This window comes from Hyperolius riggenbachi, chromosome 4 (genome assembly GCF_040937935.1).
Source record: "Hyperolius riggenbachi isolate aHypRig1 chromosome 4, aHypRig1.pri, whole genome shotgun sequence".
NCBI classification, from domain to species: domain Eukaryota; kingdom Metazoa; phylum Chordata; class Amphibia; order Anura; family Hyperoliidae; genus Hyperolius; species Hyperolius riggenbachi.
Window position 1 is genome coordinate 455,229,817 of NC_090649.1, and position 17,819 is coordinate 455,247,635.

A 17,819-nucleotide genomic window follows, 5' to 3' on the forward strand; every position below is an offset into this window, starting at 1 on the left:
CTGTGCCCGCGCAGCCACTCACAGATGCTCTGTTCCCCCGCCACGGCTCACTTTCACTTTGAGCAGTTGAAGCGCAATGCGCGGACTGATTCGCATTGCTGAAAAGTGGACAGAAGTGCCTTTGTGTGTTCAGGCCCCCACTAATGGTTTCTGAGAGTGCTGCAGGACACAGACATGTCACTTAGTGCGTACGTGAGCTTAGCTTAGTGTATGACGTGTGCGGTGGCTGTAGAATCGGACAATTCATGTGAGGTCTAATGACCGGACATCTGAAGGCCGCTGACTGATGCCCTTCACAAACCGTGCACCTTAATGTTGCCGTCATCCATATCGCGCCTGCAATTTGCTGCCAGCGCTGCATTATTTCACTTTATTTTTTTGTGTGCTGATTGTCTTTTTGGCTTTTCTTGTTTTGTGATTGATGTGTTTTCATAAACTCTCAGCAATTAACATGTCAGCGTGTGACACGCAAATTATAGCGGAATATTTCTGGCCATCGTCATGATCTTGCGGGAGATGATGCATAATTTGCTGAAGGCAATTAAAGCAGATGATGATGGAGATGAGATGAATTGCTCCAGTAAATGGCGTGCAAAGGATTCGCAACACGTCTGTTACACAGAATGGCCAGCAGGGGGCTCCCTTGCTCGTCAGTTGAATTTTTTTTTCATTTCTGCTTGTATTGTTGTTCTACTGTCCTATCCACTTCCACTGATGGAAACTAAGGCAGGACAGTGTAACTGCAAGCATTCGGGCTCTTTCAGACAAATTGCTGGCAACAGATGTGTGTTACGCAAGCGCTACAGTGCAGGCATAACACAACGCACTCTGCACTTTGATGTGTTCATTTGTGTTCATAGCTTGAAGAATGGCTACATTACATGTTAGTTATCGCGCACCTTACCTAGAGATGCCATATAGAAAGTGTGCTAGAGCCAGGGCTGTGGAGTCTGCACAAAAATCATCCGACTCCTCAGTTTATGAAACCACGACTCACACTCCAGGTACCAAAAATTCTCTGACTCCTCAACTCCGACTCCACAGCCCTGGTTAGAACAGCATGTTCCATTACAACTCGGAGCTGTGAACAGGACCATACTATTGTTGGCTAAAAAATCTGACAGGCCAATTTCCCCCCACCCATCCCCCCCAAAATGTGCCCCCCCATCCCTTACAAAAAGTGCCAATGTCACCGCCTGTGCCTTGCAGTGTCCCGGCAGGTGCATAGTGTGCTGCGGAGAGTGCTTCAGCGTATGTAGCTACCCTGTACTTGCTCCAGCTTGCTTCCTCTAGTGTCCTGTGCAGCTTCTTAGCTGGCCACTAGAGCTCCAGGCTCACTGTCATGTGGCTGCAGCGAGGGCTCCAGGCTCACTGTCATGTGATTGCAGCGAGGGCTCCAGGCTCACTGTCATGTGACTGCAGCGAGGGCTCCAGGCTCACTGTCATGTGACTGCAGTGAGGGCTCCAGGCCCGCCGTCATGTGACTGCAATGATTCTGGAGCTCTATTGGCCAGTTCAAAAAGATGCTGGGAACACTAGAGGATGCCAGCTGGAGGAAGGACAAGTAGCTATAAGTACTGTAGCACACTTTGCATTACCCTCTGCATACGGGGACCTCCTCCCCCCCCCCCCCCCTCCCCCAGCATGTCACCTGTGCATAGTCCTCACTTCGGGTGTCTAAAAGTCGGCCTATCCACGGTGATGTGTGGCATTTTACATTGTGTGTGTGTGTGAGAGAGAGAGAGAGAGAGAGAGAGAGAATGGTGGATCTATTTTTGAAAACAACTGTCTGTCTGCGTCCAGGAGTTGCTGGTACATGAATTCTCCTCTGTCCTTTAGACCGACATATGAGGGCAGTCTGAGGGAAAACTTTTTGGCCTGCTTGGATGAGTTATGGGGCGTTGGAGAACGTGCTACTCTCCTCTGTCACAGTGTAATCTGATCTCACAGCAGCGGGCTGTAAATTGAACTTGAGGTTCTGCTGGCTGTTCAGAATTTGTAATCCACTGCAGGCAGCTGGGAATTATAAAATATTAATATGTAATATTAATGTCATATCTCATGAAAGCTGATTAGGGTAAAAAAAAAATTGAAATAATAAAGTGGAGTCGTGTTTAAGGTGTACCTCCGACCACAGAAATCAGCAACGTGGCCAGGCTAAAATCATGCAGCCTATTACCGGGGGGAGCTAGGCGGTTAGTATGAATAGTTACTGAGATTCTTAGTCTGAGTTCATGCAGATTTTATGTTCATTTTATGCAAATATATGCAGATAGGTAATGAATAAATTGAATGTAGAGACCATTCACACAAGGCATTAGCTGTGATCAGGGTAATGAGAGGGGCTAGTGCTAAAAGATGACAGCTCTGTGCCGTCATGTGATCAGGGTAATGGGAGGGTCCAACACTAAAGATGACAGCTCTGTGCTGTCATGTGATCAGGGTAATTGGAGGCGTTGGTACTAAATAAGTGACAACTATGCTGTAATGGGAGGGGCCAGTGTTAAAAGATGTCAGCAGTGTGCGGTCATGGGATCAAGGTAAAAGTGGAATTTTCTATACCCTTTTTTTGATATAAAAAAAAATGGTACTACTTGTTTTTTTATTTGTAATGCAGCCACTAAGTGGTTCAAAACGTGGGTAACCTGCCTGTGCTGCTTTAACCACATAAAAACGGTGTACATGCAACTATCGGACTATTTACAGCCCTAAATAGATGTATGTACGTCAGAAAAAGTTAGGCATTTGCTTGCTCCAGTGCAGATGAAAGGGGGAGAGGAATAGCATGTACTATACTGTACACAATGGCACCATATCTGGAGAGGCTACACCATCACAAAGACAGACCCTGAGTCTGTACCGTCTGAGCGCCCAAAGCCTGGAAATAGAGACAGGGCGGCACAGACAAACATGGAAGCCCCGGGAGGAGAGACTGTGCAGACAATGTGACCAGGAGGATGAGACTCACTTCCTGCTACACTGTAGCAAATACGCACCTGTGAGGACCGCGCGCTTCCAGAGACTCTCCGCCCACATTCAGGATTTTACTTCCACAGATGAGAGGAAACTACATCCTACTGGGGGAGGAGGAAACAACCGTGCAAATAACTGCCCGATATGTCACAGCCTGCCACCAACTGAAAGGAACATGATACCGCATGGACTGTATAACCCCATACTCCCCTCCCTATGGACTGTATACCCCCAATACCCCCTATGGACTGTATATCCCAGTCTCCCACACTGTCCCTTACACCCTCCACACACCTATGGACTATATACCCCAACCTCCTATAGCCTTCCCTTATTCCCACAATCCCCCTCCCCATGTTAATGTTTTGTTTTGCTTTGGCAATGCTAAATGTATTTGGTCCTGCCAATAAAGCATTTTTGGAATTGGATTACTGTGGAGAGGGGAGGAGCATGTACTGTACTATGGGCAGGGGGAGAGGAACAGCCTTTACAATGTGGAGGGGGGGGGGGGATGTACTGTACTATGGAGAGGGGGGAAGCAAGTAATGGACTACAGGAAGGGGGAGGGAAGGATGTTCTGTATTTTTAGAGAGGAAAATGGGAGAGGTGCACCATGTACTGTGCTATGGAAATGGGAGCAGCATGTACTGTACTATGCAGAGAAAATAAGAGGAGCAACATTTATGGTAATGGAGAACAAAGGGGGAGAGGAGCAGCATCAACTATATTATGGAGCAGAAAGTTGGAGAGGAGCAGCATGTAGTGTACTTTAGGGGGGGGGGGGGGGGGAGAGAAACAGCTCGTTCTATTCTATAGAGAGGATAGGAGCAGCATGTACTGTACTATGGGAGGGGTAGAGGAGCAGCTTGTACTGTACTATGGGAGGGAAAGAGGAGCAGCATGTACTGTACTATGGGAGGGGAAGAGGAGCAACGTGTACTGTACTATGGGAGGGGAAGAGGAGCAGCCTGTACTGTACTATGGGAGGGAAGAGGAGCAGCATGTACTGTACTATGGGAGGGGTAGAGGAGCAGCTTGTACTGTACTATGGGAGGGAAAGAGGAGCAGCATGTACTGTACTATGGGAGGGGAAGAGGAGCAACGTGTACTGTACTATGGGAGGGGAAGAGGAGCAGCCTGTACTGTACTATGGGAGGGAAGAGGAGCAGCATGTACTGTACTATGGGAGGGGTAGAGGAGCAGCTTGTACTGTACTATGGGAGGGGAAGAGGAGCAGCATGTACTGTACTATGGGAGGGTAAGAGGAGCAGCATGTACTGTACTATGGGAGGGGAAGAGGAGCAGCATGTACTGTACTATGGGAGGGGAAGAGGAGCAGCATGTACTGTACTATGGGAGGGGCAGAGGAGCAGCTTGTACTGTACTATGGGAGGGAAAGAGGAGCAGCATGTACTGTACTATGGGAGGGGAAGAGGAGCAGCATGTACTGTACTATGGGAGGGTAAGAGGAGCAGCATGTACTGTACTATGGGAGGGGAAGAGGAGCAGCATGTACTGTACTATGGGAGGGGAAGAGGAGCAGCTTGTACTGTACTATGGGAGGGAAAGAGGAGCAGCATGTACTGTACTGTGGGAGGGGAAGAGGAGCAGCTTGTACTGTACTATGGGAGGGAAAGAGGAGCAGCATGTACTGTACTGTGGGAGGGGAAGAGGAGCAACGTGTACTGTACTATGGGAGGGGAAGAGGAGCAGCCTGTACTGTACTATGGGAGGGAAGAGGAGCAGCATGTACTGTACTATGGGAGGGGTAGAGGAGCAGCATGTACTGTACTATGGGAGGGGAAGAGGAGCAGCATGTACTGTACTATGGGAGGGGAAGAGGAGCAGCATGTACTGTACTATGGGAGGGGTAGAGGAGCAGCTTGTACTGTACTATGGGAGGGGAAGAGGAGCAGCATGTACTGTACTATGGGAGGGTAAGAGGAGCAGCATGTACTGTACTATGGGAGGGGAAGAGGAGCAGCATGTACTGTACTATGGGAGGGTAAGAGGAGCAGCATGTACTGTACTATGGGAGGGGAAGAGGAGCAGCATGTACTGTACTATGGGAGGGGAAGAGGAGCAGCATGTACTGTACTATGGGAGGGGAAGAGGAGCAGCATGTACTGTACTATGGAGAGGGGAAGAGGAGCAGCATGTACTGTACTATGGGAGGGGAAGAGGAGCAGCATGTACTGTACTATGGGAGGGGAAGAGGAGCAGCATGTACTGTACTATGGGAGGGGAAGAGGAGCAGCATGTACTGTACTATGGGAGGGAAAGAGGAGCAGCCTGTACTGTACTATGGGAGGGGAAGAGGAGCAGCATGTACTGTGCTATGGGAGGGGAAGAGGAGCAGCATGTACTGTACTATGGAGAGGGGAAGAGGAGCAGCATGTACTGTACTATGGGAGGGGAAGAGGAGCAGCATGTACTGTACTATGGGAGGGGAAGAGGAGCAGCATGTACTGTACTATGGGAGGGGAAGAGGAGCAGCATGTACTGTACTATGGGAGGGGAAGAGGAGCAGCATGTACTGTGCTATGGGAGGGGAAGAGGAGCAGCATGTACTGTACTATGGAGAGGGGAAGATGAGCAGCATGTACTGTACTATGGGAGGGGAAGAGGAGCAGCATGTACTGTACTATGGGGAGGGGAAGAGGAGCAGCATGTACTGTACTATGGGAGGGGAAGAGGAGCAGCATGTACTGTACTATGGAAGGGGAAGAGGAGCAGCATGTACTGTACTATGGGAGGGAAAGAGGAGCAGCATGTACTGTACTATGGGAGGGGAAGAGGAGCAGCATGTACTGTGCTATGGGAGGGGAAGAGGAGCAGCATGTACTGTACTATGGAGAGGGGAAGAGGAACAGCATGTACTGTACTATGGGAGGGGAAGAGGAGCAGCATGTACTGTACTGTGAGAGGAGAAGAGGAGCAGCGTATACTGTACTAAGGGAGGGGAAGAGGAGCAGCATGTACTGTACTATGGGAGGGGAAGAGGAGCAGCATGTACTGTACTATGGGAGGGGAAGAGGAGCAGCCTGTACTGTACTATGGGAGGGGAAGAGGAGCAGCATGTACTGTACTATGGGAGGGGAAGAGGAGCAGCATGTACTGTACTATGGGAGGGGAAGAGGAGCAGCATGTACTGTACTATGGGAGGGAAAGAGGAGCAGCATGTACTGTACTATGGGAGGGGAAGAGGAGCAGCATGTACTGTACTATGGGAGGGAAAGAGGAGCAGCATGTACTGTACTATGGAGAGGGGAAGAGGAGCAGCATGTACTGTGCTATGGGAGGGGAAGAGGAGCAGCATGTACTGTACTATGGGAGGGGAAGAGGAGCAGCATGTACTGTGCTATGGGAGGGGAAGAGGAGCAGCATGTACTGTACTATGGAGAGGGGAAGATGAGCAGCATGTACTGTACTATGGGAGGGGAAGAGGAGCAGCATGTACTGTACTATGGGGAGGGGAAGAGGAGCAGCATGTACTGTACTATGGGAGGGGAAGAGGAGCAGCATGTACTGTACTATGGGAGGGGAAGAGGAGCAGCATGTACTGTACTATGGGAGGGAAAGAGGAGCAGCATGTACTGTACTATGGGAGGGGAAGAGGAGCAGCATGTACTGTGCTATGGGAGGGGAAGAGGAGCAGCATGTACTGTACTATGGAGAGGGGAAGAGGAACAGCATGTACTGTACTATGGGAGGGGAAGAGGAGCAGCATGTACTGTACTGTGAGAGGAGAAGAGGAGCAGCGTATACTGTACTAAGGGAGGGGAAGAGGAGCAGCATGTACTGTACTATGGGAGGGGAAGAGGAGCAGCATGTACTGTACTATGGGAGGGGAAGAGGAGCAGCCTGTACTGTACTATGGGAGGGGAAGAGGAGCAGCATGTACTGTACTATGGGAGGGGAAGAGGAGCAGCATGTACTGTACTATGGGAGGGGAAGAGGAGCAGCATGTACTGTACTATGGGAGGGGAAGAGGAGCAGCATGTACTGTACTATGGGAGGGAAAGAGGAGCAGCATGTACTGTACTATGGGAGGGGAAGAGGAGCAGCATGTACTGTGCTATGGGAGGGAAAGAGGAGCAGCATGTACTGTACTATGGAGAGGGGAAGAGGAGCAGCATGTACTGTGCTATGGGAGGGGAAGAGGAGCAGCATGTACTGTACTATGGGAGTGGAAGAGGAGCAGCATGTACTGTACTATGGGAGGGGTAGAGGAGCAGCCTGTACTGTACTATGGAGAGGGGAAGAGGAGCAGCATGTACTGTACTATGGGAGTAGAGGAGCAGCATGTACTGTACTATGGAGAGGGGAAGAGGAGCAGCATGTACTGTACTATGGAGAGGGGAAGAGGAGCAGCATGTACTGTGCTATGGGAGGGGAAGAGGAGCAGCATGTACTGTACTATGGGAAGGGAAGAGGAGCAACATGTACTGTACTATGGGAGGAGAAGAGGAGCAGCATGTACTGTGCTATGGGAGGGGAAGAGGAGCAACATGTACTGTACTATGGGAGGGGAAGAGGAGCAGCATGTACTGTACTATGGGAGGGGAAGAGGAGCAGCATGTACTGTACTATGGGAGGGGAAGAGGAGCAGCATGTACTGTGCTATGGGAGGGGAAGAGGAGCAGCATGTACTGTACTATGGAGAGGGGAAGATGAGCAGCATGTACTGTACTATGGGAGGGGAAGAGGAGCAGCATGTACTGTACTATGGGGAGGGGAAGAGGAGCAGCATGTACTGTACTATGGGAGGGGAAGAGGAGCAGCATGTACTGTACTATGGGAGGGGAAGAGGAGCAGCATGTACTGTACTATGGGAGGGAAAGAGGAGCAGCATGTACTGTACTATGGGAGGGGAAGAGGAGCAGCATGTACTGTGCTATGGGAGGGGAAGAGGAGCAGCATGTACTGTACTATGGAGAGGGGAAGAGGAACAGCATGTACTGTACTATGGGAGGGGAAGAGGAGCAGCATGTACTGTACTGTGAGAGGAGAAGAGGAGCAGCGTATACTGTACTAAGGGAGGGGAAGAGGAGCAGCATGTACTGTACTATGGGAGGGGAAGAGGAGCAGCATGTACTGTACTATGGGAGGGGAAGAGGAGCAGCCTGTACTGTACTATGGGAGGGGAAGAGGAGCAGCATGTACTGTACTATGGGAGGGGAAGAGGAGCAGCATGTACTGTACTATGGGAGGGGAAGAGGAGCAGCATGTACTGTACTATGGGAGGGGAAGAGGAGCAGCATGTACTGTACTATGGGAGGGAAAGAGGAGCAGCATGTACTGTACTATGGGAGGGGAAGAGGAGCAGCATGTACTGTACTATGGGAGGGAAAGAGGAGCAGCATGTACTGTACTATGGAGAGGGGAAGAGGAGCAGCATGTACTGTGCTATGGGAGGGGAAGAGGAGCAGCATGTACTGTACTATGGGAGTGGAAGAGGAGCAGCATGTACTGTACTATGGGAGGGGTAGAGGAGCAGCCTGTACTGTACTATGGAGAGGGGAAGAGGAGCAGCATGTACTGTACTATGGGAGTAGAGGAGCAGCATGTACTGTACTATGGAGAGGGGAAGAGGAGCAGCATGTACTGTACTATGGAGAGGGGAAGAGGAGCAGCATGTACTGTGCTATGGGAGGGGAAGAGGAGCAGCATGTACTGTACTATGGGAAGGGAAGAGGAGCAACATGTACTGTACTATGGGAGGAGAAGAGGAGCAGCATGTACTGTGCTATGGGAGGGGAAGAGGAGCAACATGTACTGTACTATGGGAGTAGAGGAGCAGCATGTACTGTGCTATGGGAGGGGAAGAGGGACAGCATGTACTGTACTATGGGAGTAGAGGAGCAGCATGTACTGTACTATGGAGAGGGGAAGAGGAGCAGCATGTACTGTACTATGGAGAGGGGAAGAGGAGCAGCATGTACTGTACTATGGGAGTAGAGGAGCAGCATGTACTGTACTATGGAGAGGGGAAGAGGAGCAGCATGTACTGTACTATGGAGAGGGGAAGAGGAGCAGCATGTACTGTACTATGGGAGGGGAAGAGGAGCAACGTGTACTGTACTATGGGAGGGGAAGAGGAGCAGCATGTACTGTGCTATGGGAGGGGAAGAGGAGCAGCATGTACTGTACTATGGGAGGGGAAGAGGAGCAGCATGTACTGTACTATGGGAGTAGAGGAGCAGCATGTACTGTGCTATGGGAGGGGAAGAGGAGCAGCATGTACTGTACTATGGGAGGGGAAGAGGAGCAACATGTACTGTGCTATGGGAGGGGAAGAGGAGCAGCCTGTACTGTACTATGGGAGGGGAAGAGGAGCAGCTTGTACTGTACTATGGGAGGGGAAGAGGAGCAGCCTGTCCTGTACTATGGGAGAAGAGGAGCAGCATGTACTGTGCTATGGGGAGTGGAAGGGGAGCAGCATGTACTGTACTATAGGAGGGGTAGAGGAACAACATGTACTGTACTATGGAAGGGGGAGAGGAGCAGCATGTACTGTACTGTGGAGAAGGAGAATGAAACCCTCACACTATGCAATCCATGGAAACCGCCAACACTATATTACAACTCACCCCAACAACCCCTACCCCAGCAGGTGAGACCTCAGCAGGCTTCGGGCATCAGTCAGTCAGTTCTTAAGTAACTGCATAGAGAGGCAGAATTCTCCAGACTTTAACGAGGATGTCGAATATGCCATATCCTGTCTTTAATGACGCTCTCCATTTTGCATTTTTGCAGAAAGTAATTTGGAAAGATGTGGAAATTTCTTGGCGTCTCTAATGTTTGATAATGTGAGCGGCCGTGCTCCTCTCCATATGCCCGGCCAGTGCATTAACCATACTTTGCATATCAGGCAAATTTCCTCTCCAGTCTCTCGCGCTGGCTGCCCGTCTTGCTCCAGCTGTCCGCGCCGTCTGGGCCTGGGGGCTGCGCGGTGTAATCGCACTCAGGGGATCGCTCTTTTCTTCACATAATGAGCCTCCCAGAAAAGCCACCAGCTCATGGATTCTGCTGCCGCGACAATCTCTATTTAATCTTCTGTAAATGGATTTACGTTGCGCGTAGATTAACCTCCGGGGTGCCAGAAGTGTGACAGGCGCGTACCCCAGCGAGCCATGGTCATCCTGTTCCAAGATGGACGCAGGGGTGGAGAGGCACCGTGGCGGAGCGGGAGCAATTAGGTTCCATAATAATTGCCGATCGGCTTGGTTGGACCCCCGGTGGAACTAAAAAGTTTTGCTGAAGTTGCACTGGATTTTATAGAGTGTTACTAGTTACAGATGGGGCAGTCTTGCTCTCTGTCGCCAAACAGAAATTCAGCAGTCTCTCACTTGGAATAGTCATTTTTTTCCTGATAATTTAATGCACAAAAATGCTGTGTGTCGCCTTGCCCCCATTCTTCCTCTAATCCCTAGATACTCTGCATTTGTTACACGTACTCCTTGGGGTACTGGGGGGGGTGCAAAGACGATAAATTATACTTTGATCTAAAGCTGAATACTCACCTAGTGACACAGGACAATGGATCACAGTCCCTGGGGATCTCGTTGCCGTGCACGCCAAATGTCGTTTGTGTGGTCGTGCGCCTGTACCGACGTTGCGAGATTGTGGAAACGATTGCTCGTTGTTCAAAAAAGTCAACAGTCATCAAAAATCATGTAGTGGGTATGGGCCTTCAGGGAGGAACTGTAGTGAAGAAATAATGTAATAAATAAAATTGGATTAAGCACTGTACAGAAGTGCTGCTTGGCTCCTGTTAGAAACTCTGTTCTTTGAAGCAGCTTAAGGTCAATACAAATTGTGCCTGGTGGCTGTAGTGGGCATGAGAACCAAAATACACCAGAAAACCTAACTAATGATGAGCAAAATGCATCATATAAATGATATACAGCAATACACTGTACAAAATCAGGGTACTAGGCCAGAAGCAGGTAACACAGGAACAGTCAGAACTCAGCATCATACAGAAGCCTTGTGATTAAATATTCTGGTAAAGGTTTATAGAAAAGGAGGTGCATAATTAATCCTCAGGCTAATGAGGAGCACCTGCTGATAGAGAGGTGTAAGTTCAGTGATTGCTTGGATCAGTTGTAATTCCCAGTTTCAACTGCGGCCGGTATCAGGACAAGCTCCTGAAACTGGGAATGAGTCCACTGTAGGTCACTTGCTGGTGAGTGGGACAAGCTCACTACAGACAAGGTACACACTGGCACCAGCATATGAAACCAGATATTGCACTGTTCCTGACAACACCTTTGCTTTCTCTTCCTTCTCTCTAGGTTGGCACTCTGAGGTTCTGCGGACAAACGCAGTTTGCGGCTGGCCAGTGGGCGGGAGTGGAGATAGACGAATCGGAAGGAAAGAATGATGGAAGTGTGGCCGGAGTGCAGTATTTTAAATGTCCAGCTAAACACGGTAAGAGTGTGTTTTGTCTGCTGGTTGGTCGATCTGCTGATGTTAGAGGGCCAGAAGGAGCCTGCATGATGCAGCAAAACCTGGACTAGGTTCTTTTAAGGAAACTTGTAGGGAAAGAATTGCCCTAAATAGGTATTTACCCGAGTAAAGGGAAACCTCTAGATAATCCAGATTCTTCCCTCATCTTCCTCCTCTTTGCTTTTCCAGCACTGAGTGTATGACCCTCGACAAGGGCTTGTAGACGGAGCTCGGCCACACTGCACAATCAGCTCTTGCCTGCGAACTAGCACAGAGCCGAACGGGCTTGGCTTCTTACGCTGAGCAGTGAGCCATTGTGCACCGCGCAGTGTGGCCGCCCTCGTAGAGGGATACTAGAAGGTCCCTGTGCTGGGATGGAGGAAGCCTCTAGAGGGTCTACTACAGGCTTACCCGCCTACCCAGGTAAATGTCTTTTTTGCCCATGTCATCGGGAGCATACTGCGCAGTACTTTCTACCAATCGAGGGTTGGCGATCCTTACAGGCTGCCAGCAGGACCCTGGAGAAGACCAGAGCCATGGCGAGTGACACAAATGACTTTTAGGGTCTGGAAGAAGCCCTAGGTAGGTAAAACCACATTCAATTTGTGGCCTGGAAGTCCTTTTAATCCTTAACCAACAATTTATTTAGTGGTTTGTAACTGCTCCAGGCCAGTTTTATTCATGTAGGTTGAGAATTTTGTTGGGTTTTCAATCTAGAAAGGCCACGAGAGATGGATAGCGGAGTAGTACACACAGGTATAGGCAGGGCATACATATAGAAGCACCACAAGGTAAATAGGGCACCAGATGTTGCCAATATTCTACTATTGCTTTACCTTACCCTAAACTACACACTTACAGCTCCCCCAACCTGCGCCTAACACATTCCATTCCACCACTACCTATGTTCAACACCAACTGCCCCTACCTGCCATTAACGCTGACCTATCCCCTACCTAAGTCTAATACTAACCTAGCCCTACCTACACCTAACACTTACCCCTACAGTGTTTTCCCCAGATTTTTTTTCCAGCTGGGTGGCATGAAAAAGTAGCCGGGTGGGGCAAGATGAGAGAATGCAGGGTCAGATCTTCTGTGTGAAACTCTTGCTTACAGCATAGGAGGAGGTGAGCTGATACCAGCCGTGTGGAGCCTGGGGAAAACACTGCCCTCCCCCCACAACTGTGCCTAACACTAACCTACGCCCTACATATGTCAAACAACACCCTACACCTAATACTAACCTCTCTTCTACCTATGCCTAACTATCTGTACAGCACTGGGGTCCCCAACTGCACCATAGCAATCATATACAAATGTTACAGACACACAGGCTAGTGATAATGGTATTGCACATTCCAACAAGTGATGAAATAGGGTAAGTATGGTATCATTTTAACCAGAATAAGCCAAATATATTTTTCACTTTGATGTTATAAGGGAACAGTGGTGCACCTGCAACCCCTGTGCGCTCCCGCGCAGCCGATGGACGCAGGGAAGATCATGATTTACACGGGTCTCTCGCGTATATTTGCAACACTGATATGAGTTCCTGAGCTGCATTTCTGAGAAGATAAAACACAAAAACGCTCTGTATACCCTCATCAGGTATTTTTGCGCCGCTGTCTAAGATCCGACGAGCCACAGAAACGATGAGGACTTTCATCAGAAGCTCATCCAACACCAAAACCTCCCCGACCATCAAATGTCCTCCCAAGATTGACCTGAGCCGCGTGACCTCCAAAATTAACACAGGTATGCCTGATCGCGGTGCTGTGCCTATTGTATAGATTCAGGAATGGCTCAGAACGGGAAAGGGGTTAGGATTCAAACCAGTACAGTATAATACATTAGTAAGAACGAAGCAGCACACAAGTAGAGTAATCGTGCTGTATTGAGTACTACAACCACAATAACAAACATTTGTAAAGCTCTTTTCTCCCGTAGGACTCAAAGCGCATAAGCATGGCTCAGACCAGTAATTGGTTGATTGATAAATTGTGGTACAGAGGAAGAATTATACAAGTCTGCAAATGCCAGGCTAAATAGGTGGCTCTCAGGGCTGGTAAACACCAGAGTGTTCTGGAGCATTTGTTAAAACGCTTGCAGGGGGAAAACCGCTTGGCTAATGAAAATGAATGGGTTGGTGCACACCAGAGCCGTTTACTTTTTTTTCCACAAACGCAAACTCGGGGCTGCAGCATTTTTTAGATTTCTGAGGCATTTCTGCCTCAATGTTAAAGTATAGGAAAGTGGAAAACCGCTCTGAAAGGCCAGATCAGAGCGGTTTTCCAGGCATTTTTGTTACAGAAGCTGTTCAGTAACAGCTGTACTGTAACAATATTTGAAATCTGCTACACAAAAATGCTCCAAAAACCGCTAGGCATGTTTAGAAAACCTCTCTAAACATGCCTATAATCGCTCTGAAATCTGCTTCAAAAACCTCTAGCATTTTGCAGATCTGCTAGAGGTTTTTGGTGTGCACTGGCCCTCAGTCTGCATTTTAATAACTCCAGGGATGGGGCGGTCTTTACTTGGGTGTGGCAGGGAGTTCTAAATATGTCCAAGGGAGTGCACTACTAGTTTGGGGTGGAGCTCTTAATCAGGTGCAACTTCCTTTCTGTTGCCAAGCCTTAAAGGACTGTAGGCTGTCATTCTACAACTTGAAGCCAGGCTCTCAGCAAACCTCCTAGACTCTCTACAGTCTGGCTAGAAAGAAACCCCACATCTTTGAAACAGCCCTCACCCAGGTCTGCAACAATCTGCTCATGAAAAAGGAACAGAGGGGCAATGCTCCATCCTGTTGGATCTCTCAGGAGCTTTTTGATACAGTTGACCATGAAATCTTGCTCAACAGATTGCATGAATACTGTGGTATCAGTGGTTCAGTCATCCAGTGGTTCAGATCCTTCTTGATTGACAGAACACAGATGGTGTCCCTAGGACCTGTCCTGTCCAACCCTGCACCTCTAAAATTTGAAGTGCCACAAGGCTCAATCCTATCCCCTGTTCTATTTACCATCTACATGATACCACTTGCTACAATTATCCAACAACATGGCCTAACCTACCAGTGCTATGCTGATGACACCAGCTCAGCTACTATATACTTGTTCTTCTAACCTGGTGGAACAGACCCTACTCCAAAATTTTTGCTTAGCTGAGCTACAAGAGTGGATGAATGGCAACTGGCTGAAACTGAATGCTGACAAAACTGAGTTCCTTGTATTCCAAGGCCAACGCTTGGCATCAAAACAGCTCTTCTCTAAATCAACACCAAAAAAGGATAGGGAATTCAGACATGAAAGATCTGACCTTGTCTGGAACCTTGATGTGCTAATCGATGGGGAATTGAGCTTTAGAAACCAAATCTTGGCTGTAGTCAAATAATTCCTACTCTCATCTGTGGAACATTGCCAAAATTAAACTTCTCATTCACAGCCTCAGATCAGCAGAATCCATAAACTTGGTCACTCCCAGAGCAAACCTCAAAACCTTTGGAGCCAGAGCTTTTCTATCATACTGCCTCTACCCTTTGGAATTCCCTACCACGCTCAGTCAAGACAGCCCCATCCCTGGAGATATTCAAATCCAGACTGAAAAGCCGACTGTTTAGCCTGGCGTTTGCGGACTTGTAGAATTCTTCCTCTGTACAAAAATGAACCCATCAACAAGTTTCTGGTCTGAGCCATGTCTATGAGCTTTGAATCCTACGGGAGAAAATGTTGTTGCTGTGATAAAAATAACATAATGAATGAAATGGCTTACCGTATTTTGTAGAATATGTGACGGGCACCGGGAATTTGGGCACCGCCATAGGCTGTTATGTGAATTATGGTTACTATAGTGGTGCTTAGAGGGTAATTTGGGTGCCGGCAAGAGACGGAGCCCAAATTACGAGAAATAAAATGCAATTCGACCGCCAGCAATAGCATGTCTAAAAATCTAAGTGGATTTGGAAAAGTCTGAAATACCGAATGCTGTATTTTACCGACCTGTTTATTTATTTAATTTATTTTTTACGGAACAGCCCTTAGTAAGTTGAGACCACAGAATACATACATTGCTGTGAAAAACAGGCACCAGTATTGTATACCTGGTTAAGTGTGTAAAAGGTGTACTGGTCCTCATTGCCATATGTCTTATAGCTCATTTCCTTGTTAAACGCATGCACATCACACCCGCTTGTCTTCAATCAATCTTATTTGCTTTCATTACAGGTCGTGCTGCATCTAAGAAAAGTCCCACATCTCCATCTGTACCGAATAATGAGGAAACTTTCAGTTCTACATCCACAAAGAAAGGTGATGCCTCCATAGCGTGTGCGAGAAATGCAGCGGCACACTGATTCAGAGATGGCGGAGTGCGCTGGCCCCGTGCACTTCCTGTGTGACGCTTGTGGGTCACATTGAGCGGGGAGATGGAAGAGTTTCTCTCTGCTCCACTGACCTATGACTGTGTTTTCCTCTATTTCCCAGAGGCCCATAGATCTTATCTAGTTTCTCCCTGTTATTAGAGAGATGCATTCCGATTGTCCACGATAAAAGCTCGTATCTGATCACGTAATCTCTTCAAAAAGGTTCGGGTAGAAACGTCTTCAGTCATGCAGCTTGAATATAGCTCATGTGAAGAAGTTTGGGTTCTTGGTAAAATGCAACTGAACTGACCTGCAAGGGTTATAACACTGAAGGCGCTCAGAGGTGCAAAGTTCATTGAACTCTCGGACTGTGGCAAAAGACCATCCTTTTGCGCTCAGACATGAAACCTCCAATGCTGGTTACACGCAATTCAGTTTCCTGTCCCATCAACGAGTAATCGGGACAATTATTTTTGACATGTTCAATCTGTTTCTGGTTGATAAAGGTATTGATTTTGCAAAGTTATTGGAAAATCAATCCCGTTATTGATTGGGAGCAGTTTGGACAGGAAGTTGTAGCATGTGTACATGTCCAATTTACCCCTCGATCGGATGGGAAATTAAATAGTGTGTATTAGCATTACTCAGACTTGACCCTGCACCTTTCTCAATTCTTAGCAATATTGTGTCTGCTTTAAGGTGGGCAATTTACTGGTTGATGTGGCCAACGGGATAGATCCCTCTCACATCATGATCTGACCAGAGAAGGATCCATATGATGGAATCCCTCCACAATCAACATAATACATTTCAGCATGAAATCCATTGAAAATCTGTGTGGGCTGCATGCCGGGCCCCCCATCTATATCTTCCACCCTGGGCCGCGCAGAGTGTAGGCAGCGGAGCTGTCCGCTGGTGTCTTTTCTACACTGGCTTTTCTAAACCTGTCCTTTGTCTTTTCTACCCCGCTGATCACTTCTCCCTCTTTGTTCTCTGCCTCGGGGGGAGCTTTGGGTCCTGTGTCTAAATTTTAGAGGCAGGGATGCTCTTAAATCTGATGAAATCCGAATGCCTATCATTCCGAATGCCTTTCATCTGGACTTCATCAAGGTAATTAAACACATGTGCGTGTGTGTGTTGGAGGGGTTAATCTTACTCATCAGACTTCTTCTTTGAACTGTCCCACGGCGCCTCCCACGATGCGTTCCAAGCCGCGGTCATGAGCTTACAAACACCACCTCCTTCCGGGTTGAAGGAGGAAGTGTTTGTAGTCACATGACGCGCTTGGAATGCATCGTGGAAGGGGCCATCAGACGGATCAAAGAAGATGTCTGATGGGTAAGATTAACCCCCCCCCCCCCCTTGCCCACCTGCACAAGTGCTTTAATTACCTTGATGAAGTCCGAATAAAAACTATTCGGATTTCATCCGGTGATCATCACTGCTAGAGGCCAACCAGCAGGGGTACCATGGCATGTACCTTACATGGCCAGTAGAGGCCTCTAGTATTTGAGATGTGGCACACTTGCAAACAGTTTTAAGTTGATGCAGGATTATGCTAATTTTATATGCAAATGTACGCAGCTTGAAAATGGACCAATCGAATTTTACCTCAACAGGATTGGATTTTGTTCATTTTCAAGCTATTTGCATACAACATTTGCATAATGCTGCATCAACTTGAAATGATTTGCATCTCATTGACCATCCCTAACACAGTGCTCCCTGGGAGAAGAGAAGGGGACAACCGCCTGCCAGTGGAAATGAGACACAGGAGAAAGCTTTGGTGGACAAGTGAATGATCTCTCCTTCTGCGTTGGTCATTGCAAATTGAAAGCCAGTGGTGGCGCTCTCCTGACCCAGCTGCCAATCGAGTGAAATCTTCCCTCGCGGACAACCGAACCCGAGAGGGGTATGGAGGCTGACCTATATGGTGTTCGAATTCGGGACCACGTGGTTTGGAACCCAACTAGCTGCCGTTTCAACACCAGACAGCAGAATGGGGTGCTCTACTTCCTCCTTCCAGCTGCTGTCC

The 17,819-nt window shown here is 48.3% G+C and overlaps 1 protein-coding gene across 1 annotated transcript in view; it reads left to right on the forward strand.

Annotated features, from left to right (window-relative positions):
* Positions 1-17,819, forward strand: part of CLIP4 (CAP-Gly domain containing linker protein family member 4) — a 146,046-nt gene that overhangs the window by 71,754 nt on the left and 56,473 nt on the right. Inside the window, 3 exon segments of the mRNA XM_068232760.1 lie at positions 11,274-11,409; positions 13,036-13,182; positions 15,648-15,731. Of these exon segments, the coding sequence (XP_068088861.1) occupies positions 11,274-11,409; positions 13,036-13,182; positions 15,648-15,731 (367 nt within the window).